General features: G+C 39.1%; 1 protein-coding gene across 5 annotated transcripts in view; it reads left to right on the top strand.

The window, feature by feature from the left end:
* The first annotated feature begins 228 nt into the window (after nucleotides 1–228).
* Nucleotides 229–10,514, top strand: part of eif4g3a (eukaryotic translation initiation factor 4 gamma, 3a) — a 64,613-nt gene continuing 54,327 nt past the window's right edge. For 4 of the 5 annotated variants that reach the window (XM_051913510.1, XM_051913509.1, XM_051913507.1 and 1 more), the window contains exon 1: nucleotides 229–873. In XM_051913510.1, coding sequence (XP_051769470.1) covers nucleotides 710–873 — 164 coding nt within the window. In that variant the 5' untranslated portion in view covers nucleotides 229–709. Of the gene's footprint in view, nucleotides 874–9,997; nucleotides 10,278–10,514 lie in introns of those variants that run through there. The other variant, XM_051913511.1, reaches the window with a different exon arrangement.

Genomic DNA, 10,514 nt, shown 5'->3' with positions numbered 1-10,514 from the left:
ACACACACACACAATATTCAAGATATGTACTGAAGTCTAGTCTTGTTTAAAGTAAATTGGAAAAAATAGGCCTACATAAAAAGTTCCAGTTGGTAACAAACGTTGTCAGGAGGCGTGAAGACGTAATTGCGTCACGACGTAAAAAATAATCCCTGAATCGTTTTATGAACGGCGTCTTTGAAACGAACTGTTCAAATGAACCGATTCGCGAAAATGAGTCGTTCTTCCAATCGCTACGGTGTGGCGTAAGGTGAACCCGAGCATTTCCGAATTTACCCGACGTTTATCGAGTCGTTCTTCCAGCCGGACTGCTGGAAGCAGCCGCAACAACGCCATGTTGAGCGAAGTCTCCCATCTTTATGAGAAATTCCTATAATGCGACTCGTTAATGTGATGTTACAACGCAAAGCGGAGCAAACAAACCCGGAGACGGCCATCTGAGGAGGCGAAGAACAATTCAACCGGGGAGATCCAGGGTGGCTGGAGGGGGATACAACCCCTCTATCGTCCCCATGCATAGAGCAGCTACAACCCCCGATTTCAAAGATAAAATGACATTTTTGTTACTAACAGCCAGATTTGAATGAAATCCATGGCATAAGGATATACACACGTCCCGGCCTTCGTAGAGAGAAGAGACGGCCAGATATCGTTGGAACGTACGACCGTTTTCAGCTGCGTATTTTTTGTTTTGGTTTAAATTTCTGCAATGAGTTTGCCACCGAAAGTGGTTGCGAAACCGGCCGCTGTCTCTGTTAGTGGACATGTTACCGGACCGGCACCGCCAACGCAGCTCCGCGCAGCGCTGACCTCCGTGTCGTTACCACCGGGAGTCCAGAACGCTCCTCCGCCGTCAGCCGTGCCGCCTACCCAGTATCCTTTACTAATAACAAAGCCCCTTGTGTCCCACGCAGATTAATGGACAAACGAGTGCGAATTTTGCTTTGTAATCACATCACCTGACTTGTTATTTGTTTACATTCATGTGTAACTGGTTGTGATGACGAAATTACTAATATAAGATTGCATTTGTTCATATTAATATAATATAGTAACCGTTGCCAGGGGTGAGCGGGGTGTGCATCGATTTCATCGAAAGGATTTACTTGTTTGGTATCTGTTGTTGTTTGTTGGCCCTCTTGCCACTTGCTTTGTTCGTTGAACTTGACAATCCCAGCTTTGTCCAGTGGGTTCATAACAATTTAAGATCTTTCAGAATCTGTGTATGTTTTACCTGCTGCATGTTCTAGTTTTGTGATCAAATGAATTTTCTCTTAAAGGCCTCAGTCAAAAGAGACCAGAATGGCATATGTACGGTTGCTTGGGTGCTGTTGCTGGTTGCTAGGGTGGGACTAGGAAGTTGCTGTGGTGTTGTGAATGGCTGCTTGTTGGCCTGAGCCAAACAAACTCAACTGCAAATTTAGAAAATATTATTTTCCAAATATATGATCTCTCTGATCACTTGTCAGTGTAAGTTTTTTTTTTTTTTTGCCTTTTTATCCATCCGCCAGACAAATAACTTCTGTGAGGGCACCTGTATGAACTTAAGGGGAATTCATATATGTACTAATATCACTTTGGGATAAGCTGGTTAAAATTAGTTACAAAAAAAAGGGTCAGTTTTGAGAAAAGTTCTAGTGTTATTTGTTTACACATGCCAATCTTATTATCTAGCCTAATTCTTTGACATTCATACCTTAAATGTTGCACAATTATTTGTTACAAATTACAATATTTGTAAAAAAAACAAAAAAAACTACTCACATTTCAAGCTGATTTACTGTCATCACCTACCGAGACATTTTTTCCACCACAGCTGAATAGAAAACATCAACAGATATGAGGCTACGTCATTCTAGTCTGATTTCGAAAGTAAATCACGTCACATGAAAGTCATGTTTGCTAGTGTGGGTCAGGCTAAATGTATTATAGGAATCTGTGCCTGATTTGATCTGACGTGGAGTAATCTGTCAAGTAAAGGCTGTTTAGACACAGTCGAGTTAAGTAATTGAGCAATAGGCGTACTGCAAATCTGGGTCACCCTCTTGAGCTCTATGAGAATTTCTGTTGTTCTGCAAGTCTGAGCCATGTTTTCTGAGGAAGATTTAAAGGTGAAGTGTCGTTTTTGTGCAACTAGTGTCACCAAACAGAAGTGCACAAATAGGTTTAAAGGCCCACTGAAGAGTGTTGGAAGGCGCAGCATTATTCAATGTGTTGACGTAATTTCAACTGAAACAGGAAGACAGGGCGATATATCGAACAGCCCCGCCCCTTTTTTTTAAATAGCCAATAGCGTTTAATTTATGTTACAGCTCGCCAGAGCCGTTAGACTCAGTAAAACCTCTGTTTCCTTCTAATCTCTAACCGTTTCTCCTCATAATGTCCTTTTATATCGCTTATATAGAGCATTCTGTGCAGAATTAAAATGGGTCCGATACCTTTTGTGGTCTGAGCCGACTCGCGCATATGATCCGCTCTGTGCTCTCGTGTCTCTGGGCCAGAACAGACTGCTCGCGTTGTTCTGGCCCAGAGAGCATATTTACACTGTCTGAATCGTTCCCTATTCTCTATATAGTGCACTATGTGCCATTCACCATGTAGAAACTAGTAAATGTGTGAGCAAATAAACGATTTTACGATTTTAAATGATTCTGTTAGAGTGTAGGAGGGGGCGGGACTTCAGATTCTAGAGAGCATTTGATTGGACCGAAGATTTGACGAAAAACTGAAGTGCGATGTGATGTCATGAAAATCCGTGATCCATTTTAGCGGAAGTGAGAGACTGTAAGATTTGAATACTTATATCTCCTAAATGCGAATTTTGTCATTGTTTTGGAACACACCAGCTTATTCATAACCTTAAGGCTAACATATTCATACTAAAAGCTAAAACAAAATTACATTTTGATTTCAGGGGGACTTTAAAGGGAAAATTCCAAAAACTCACCCTCATGTCATTCCAAACATGACTTTATTTCCTCTGTGGAACACTAAAGAAGATATTTTGAAGAACTGGTTTTGTCCATACAATGAAAGTCAATAGCAAAAAGGAGATAAAGGTAGCGGTAAATTAAAGGGTTAATTCACCCAAAAATGAAATTTCTGTCATTAATTACTAACCCTCATGTTGTTCCAAACCCAAAAGACCTTTGTTCATCTTCGGAACACAAATTAAGATACTTTTGATGAAATCCGAGGGTTTCTGAACCACACATAGGCAGCAACGTCATTGCACTTTTTGAGGTCCAGAAAGGTACTGAAGACTAATGATTAAAATAGTCCATGTGACTACAGTGGTTCAACCTTAATGTTATAAAGCGATGAGAATACTTTTTGTTTGCAAAAACAAAACAAAAATAATGACTTTATTCAACAATTTCTTCTCTTCTATGTCAGTCTCCTACGCTGTTGACGTAGACGTAGCAGCCATTTGGGCGTAAACACGGAAGTGCTGCACTGCATTCACTACGTCAACCGCATAGAAGACTGACAGGGAAGAGAAAAAATTGTTGAATAAAGTCATTGTTTTTCTTTTGTTTTTGCAAACAAAAACTATTCTTGTCGCTTCATAACATTAAGTTTGAACTGCTGTCACATGGACTATTTTAACGATGTCTTTACTATATTTCTGGACCTCAAAAGGTGCAATGACGTTGCTGACTATGTGTGGGTCAGAAACCAAAAATATCTTAATTTGTGTTCTGAAGATGAACAAAGGTCTTACGGGTTTGGGACGACATGAGGGTGAGTACTTAATGACAGAAATTTCATTTTTGGGTGAACTAACCCTTTAAAGGATTAGTTCACTTTGAAATGAAAATTAGCCCAAGCTTTACTCACCCTCAAGCCATCCTAATTGTATATGACTTTCTTGTTTATGACGAAGACAGTCTGAGAAATATTAATAAATATCCTGACGCATCCGAGCTTTATAATGGCAGTGATAGGGTTCAGTGAGTATGAGCAGAACAAAGTGCTTCCATCCACATCCATCCATCATAAACGTGTACTCCACACGGCTCCGGAGTGTTAATAAAGGCCTTCTGAAGCGAAGCGATGCATTTGTTTAAAATATATCCATATTTTAACAAGTTATGAAGTCGAATATCGAGCTTCCGCCAGACCGCCTTCCGTATTGAATGTATGCAGAAAGTGTAAACCTCTTGCAGTTCACAAAGCTTACGCTACGTCATGCGCCTTCCCTATTAAAGTTACGGAAAAAGTGTAATTAACACGACGCCAGTTTACACTTTCTTCGTAACTTGTATACGGAAGGCGGTCTGGCGGAAGCTTGATATTTGACTGCATAACTTGTTAAATATGGATATTTACACAAACGCATTGTTTTCGCTTCAGAAGGCCTTTATTAACACTCCGGAGCCGTGTGGAGCACATATTTATGATGGATGGATGTGGATGAAAGCACTTTGTTCAGCTCATGCTGATTCAACACTATCACTGCCATTATAAAACTCAGATACGTCAGGATATTTATTAATATTTCTGCAATTATGTTCATTATAAAGAAGAAAGTCATATACATCTAGGATGGCTTGAAGGTGAGTAAAGTTCATTTCAAAGTGAACTAATCCTTTAATCCTTCCAAATCATCTTGAGCATTTTGAGTACCACTGTCTTCAATCAACACATCTGAAACATTCTCCAAAACATCTTCCTTTGTGTTCAGCCAAAGAAAGAAGGAAGGAAGTTATGAGCGACAGTAAATAATGACAGAATTTCCTTTTTTGGGTGAATTGTTCCTTTAACACTGAAGCAAAATGACTCTAGCATTATTTATTGAATGCATCTGCCAAATACTTAAGCATGTAGTGGAGTGAAACTGAAACCAACTTGATATTCCTCAGACTTTTTCAGATAATGATTTTCCGCCAATTGAAAGTCTCATTAAAATACAGTTGACATCTTATTTCCCTTGCATATCAATCATTAAAGAAATAGTGCACACTATACCTCACATAGTTTACATACTATGTCTGTTGTTTATATTTTTGTAACCATGGATGTTATAACTGGTCAGGATGTCAACGTTTGTTTGCCTTCTGCAAGCACTGATTTGGCTTTATTTAGCATAGTGACTCTTTTGGCTCTTATTCATGTGTCCTAAAACATTTATTTGTAAACACTTGCAGAAGGGTCCAATCTAATTTAAACCTGGGAATAAAGTTTTAGAAAATGTAATTCATTTTAAAACAAATAAATTATGTAGTAATTGAACTGCTCAAAAAGTAACTGCTCAAAAAAATTAAAGGAACACTTTGAAAACACATCAGAGAAGAAGTAGAAGTAGAAATGATTAAAATTTATGTCACTAATGACATAAGCAAAATTTTTGGCATTGACCTCACAAACGTCTTTGTACAAAGGACAAAAGTCAGATGTTCTTGTTATATATATATATATATATATATATAACAAAATGCTTCTGTTTTCACGAATGTACTAATAGACATTTAGGACCTGGTTTTCTTTAAAATTATGGTTTTCATTGGTTTCATTTGCCTGTAACAAAAATCCAGATTAAAGGCCCATTCACATCAAGAACGATAACTATAAAGAAAACTATAACGATAATTATAAACGGTTAGTTGCTGTCCTTGATTCTGATTGGTCAGTAGCTGTGTTTTATTCACGATAAAACACGGCTATGACCGCTTCACCCAAAGGTTCTGTGTAAAACCCTTAGCAACCACTCTTAGCAATGTAAACTGTATGTTCTCAATTGATGTTGTTCATTGACGTACTGTATTATGTAGAAGAGTATTGTGAGAAAGAGATCGAGTGAGCGAGTTTATTACCTGCATTCAGATTTAGCATTTTCCTTCAGGTCAGTCCTATGTTCATAATAAAAAATCGTTTAAATGTCCGATGTATTATCTTGTCCTTTTAACACTTAAGGGGTTTTCCCGTGACTGACAGCGCTAGTCAAAGCATTTGTCAGTTGCGTCTTGTTCCGTGTTCACAACAATTCAGTCTTTTCAATGTAAAAGTCTTCGCTACTGAGTGACTCACTCATAAAGACAGTCTTTGCCGCCATCTAATGGTGAAAGAATGTAACTTTTGTTGCTGTTCACAGTCAGGGACTATTTTTTTCCGGCGGAAGGAGTGACAGTTTACTTCATGAAAGTTGCACTGATACATATTTTTGGCTTTAATATTTGTATTGTGTGGTAACTGTTTTATAAAAGCAATAAGATACTCGAGGCTAGTGCTGTATCGTGAATAAGTCATGGCTGAAGGGGTTGCTGGCACTCCGGATGGATTTTGATTGGCTGTTGATGTTTTTATCGTTCATCAGCTGGAAAAAATTGCTGTGATTCCAGCAATATTGTTTCTCTGTTCTGTTGTGGTGTGAACTCTGCTGTTTATTTATATTTAGAATGATTTTTAGAACTATATCTATTGTTATAGTTATCCTCTGTGTGAACGGGCCTTAAGTAGGGTATTTTTCATTGTCATGTCATGCCACATCCATCACCTAATGAGCTCAGCTTTGTGGCCTCCCTCATTGAGATCTTCCCAATCAGTTTCAGACTTAAGTTCTCTATAATTCCCAAAATTATTTGTTATTACTTTGTTATTGGAAATATTATTATATCAGCCCTAGCTGTTCAGCTAGTGATCGGCATCGACCACAAATCTCAGCAAAAACACATGGCTGTAAAAATTAACTATTGTGTGCACACATGGTTACACTTATGTCGAATAGCGATGATTACATCACTTGATGGATATCGGTGTCTTCCAGAGTGTTCATGATTGCATAAATCGCAATTACGATCCCTTCCTGTGCTCTGAAGTCACTGTATTGCTTCATGTCACAGAGAAAATCGTCCCAGCGGATGGGATTCCTGCTCGCGGGACGTGCCTTTGGTGATGATGCTGTGTTGAGGGGGGTTGGGGTGTTGGAGGGAGTGGTTGCCAGAGCGACGGGTAACATATGCGACTGGCCCTGCACCCCTCAGACAATGGCAGCGCTGCTTAGCATTCAGAGTATGAGGCTTCCCACCGCCTGCCAACAATCGCCTAGGTCAAAGAGAGTCTCACACACACCGCCTGCTGCAACCCCAAACCTCTCAATGCAACCACTTTCTTAGTTTCAACACATATTGTCACCTGCTTTTCCACTTTTTCATCTCCTTCGCAAACTGTACAATCAGCCCTAAATGCTTATCAGGAAAATGCAAAACCGATAGGGATAAGGAACTCTCGTTTTTGAAGGTGAAGTGGGTCGTTTTCTTTTATCCAATCTCAGTTAAATGCATTAGAGATAACTACTATGGCTTGCTCTGTGATGCTTGGAAAACATTGCACAGTTTGAGTAATTTGACATGTCAACTTCTGGCTCAGACAATGTAGTGAGTTTTGGGCGCGACTACTGGGAAACCTGTTTGAAAACATTTTTGCGATTCCACTTGATGCAGAAATTATATGCATAATCATTAAAAAAAAAAAAAAAAGTTTCTTGTGCTCATCAAGGCTGCATTTATTTGATCAAAATACAGTGAACACAGTAATGTTATTATTTTAACATATTTTAGAATGTAATTTGTTCCTGTGATGGCTAATCTGAATTTTCAGCAGCCATTTTCCTGTTAAGGTGCGGTGTTGTTTATGCGCTACCAGATATTACCAAACAGAACTAAAAAAAAAGAATACAAACATTCCATATGCCATTGTTTCAGGATAATTAAACAAACAGCAATGTTTTGATAGCACCACAAAAGCACAGTGTTGACACTTTCAGGAAGGATCAAACTGCTAGTGTCTTAATTCTCGTTGGCTTTCCATATTAAGCATTGAACAATGACGCTTTACCTTTGGTCACTTTCTGTGATTTCTCAACAGTCAGAATTGTGGTGTTGGCCGCAGTCTTGCTGCAGGACTGTGTACATGGACTGCATTTCATTTCATGAATTTTATATATGGTCAGTGACCATATTCCTTAAAGAGTAACAGATCTATCTATATATAAGAGTATAATATATATATATATATATATCTCCAGATGAGGGCCGTAGGGTTCAGATCCTCATTTTACAAAAAGTCAGCTATGCATCTTGGCCATAATATGAGATGTGATCATAGAAAACAGTCCTAAAAATCATACTGCGCCTTTATACTACAGTCTGACCTGAGGATCACGTAGCAAGGAATGAACCTCTTTTGAGTCTCTCTCTCTCTCTCCCTCTCGCGCCCTCAGCTGTAGACCCTCTGCCTGCCACGTAGACAATCTACTTCTGGTTTATCTAACTTCTCTTTCTTCCTTCCTTTTCCTTTCCTTTTCTTTTTTCCTTCCTTCGTTTTCTTCATTTCCTTCTTTCCCTTCTTCATTTTTTTATTTCCTTCTTATACTTTTGTCATTCCTTCCTCCCATATTTCTTTTGCAACTTTTTACAAATTTCCCTCCTTCATTCCTTCCTTTTTCCTTTTTTCATTACCTTCCTTTATTTTCCTTCTTTCAATTGACCCTTCGTCAGGAGTTTGATTGACAGGCGATCTAACCAATCATAACGCTTTGAACTTGAACTTGAAAAATGGTGTGTACTGACGTCTTTCCGCGATTGAAACAACATTCCTTATGATGTTCATGTTTATTTGATGCTATAAATGAACTAGTAGGAAGAAATGATCGGTTCACGAGCCGCTTGAACTGAGGTGCTACAGCAATCAAAATGGTATTTATTGTTTAAATTTCTTTAAAAATGACAGAATTTGAAATTTGAGACTTCGTTTAATATCAAAAGTAATCTGTTCTGTCTTGTCTGTCGACGCGTTGTCAGTGTCCTCTTTGCTCCGCGATGTATTTTTCACCGCGTGAGAACATGATGTGTGTGGCGAGAGATCGGCATGGCTTGTCGGACATAGCAACAGTAACTAAAAGGGGCGGGTGTTTGCGAAAGGTCAATTGTTTACTCACCTCCTTCCTTCCTTCTTTTACTTCATTTCTTTCTTTTTTGGATGTTCCTTCCTTTACTTCCTTCTTTTTTTCATTCATTTCTTTCTTTTTCTTTCTTTCTTTCTTTCTTTCTTTCTTTTTTGGTCATTACTTTACTTCCTTATTTTCTTCATTCATTTTCTTCTTTCTTTTCCTTCAGTTGCTTCTATCTTTCGTTCATTTACTTTGGTCATTCCTTCCTGTACTTCCTTCTTTTCTTCTTTTACTTACTTTCTTTCTTTCTTTCCACAGTTCCCTTCTCTCTATCACTCCATATGGTGCCTAATTGGATTTACTATAAGCTACTATGAAAGTTTAAGGCTACACAGTTTTGCCATCTCATCCTTTGCCATTCTCTGTACTCGTTCTACTGGCAGTAATTAAAGAGACAATATTTAGAGACTAAAGGACCATAACTCTCCAGAGACCATGGCACTAATAGGATATTTTCAAAAGAGATGCTTGTTAACAACTGTCTCAGTGTCTCAAGAACCCAGATGACTTTTTGCTTTTGGAAAATTTGTAAATTCTTCTCAAATTCTCCACACATGTGGGCACACACTTGCGTGTCGTGCCATCAAAACACCTCCATGACCATGCAAAGGGATTTGGTTATGCAATGGAGTGCCAAACTTTGAACACAGGAATCAGATCAGCCTGTAATTCCAGTAAGTCGTGCCTTGTGTCCTGCCAGAGTCTAGCGAGTGTCAGCTGTCAGTTTTAACCTGATCACATAGCTTCGCGGGCCGTCCCCAAAGCTGCATTCCTCAGGTGCACCCCTCTGAACTCTGATTGGGTACCTTGGATATGTCCCTGATGACCTGGAATATAGGTTTCCAAAGTCAGATTCATTATGCGAGTGCACGTGAGAATGTATGCGTGCACTCATTTTAGGTTGTTACGAGTGAAGGAAAACCTCTTGCCACACATTATAACTCTCTTCCCGGCTGTTTTTTTCCCAGCTCTTACTTCCCCCATCCCCCTTTTTTCTCAGAGTTTAGGTTGGCAGAAGGCCAGAGAGGTAGGAGGGGGGGAGAATGGGAAAGAGAGTGCAAATCGGAAGGCAGGATCTCACAGAAAGTCTAAAAAGTGTTCATGAGTGCATGAAGCGCATGAAGGAGGAAAGCCAGACCTCCTCTACTTTCCCCGAAACCATGTGATCTGCTCATCTCTCACTTACGGACACAGATACAGTAACCGCCGGAGCCGGTTCCTGCTCTTTTCTTTCTCTTTTTCTGTCACATCCATCCATCTTTTTCGCTATACGTGTTTATCTGTTCTGACCGGCCCCATCGTTTGTGTCACAGAATACCTCAGACAGGTATGACAGTGCAGCATTTATAATAAACTCTTTTTCCTTGCTGGAGAACTTCCTTTAAAGAAGACCGGCTGAGTGATGTGTGAATGTGCAGTAATTGTAGCTAAAAAATAATGCTGATACCATAAAATTTTTTAATTCAAATGACTCCCATGTCTTTTAATAACTTGCCACCTGCAACCTGAACATGTTGAGGATACCATTTCTTGAAATGGAGCTGTAAAAAGGGAGGTACATGAA

This window comes from Ctenopharyngodon idella, chromosome 11 (genome assembly GCF_019924925.1).
Source record: "Ctenopharyngodon idella isolate HZGC_01 chromosome 11, HZGC01, whole genome shotgun sequence".
NCBI lineage: Eukaryota > Metazoa > Chordata > Actinopteri > Cypriniformes > Xenocyprididae > Ctenopharyngodon > Ctenopharyngodon idella.
This window is presented reverse-complemented; position numbering and strand designations above follow the sequence as displayed.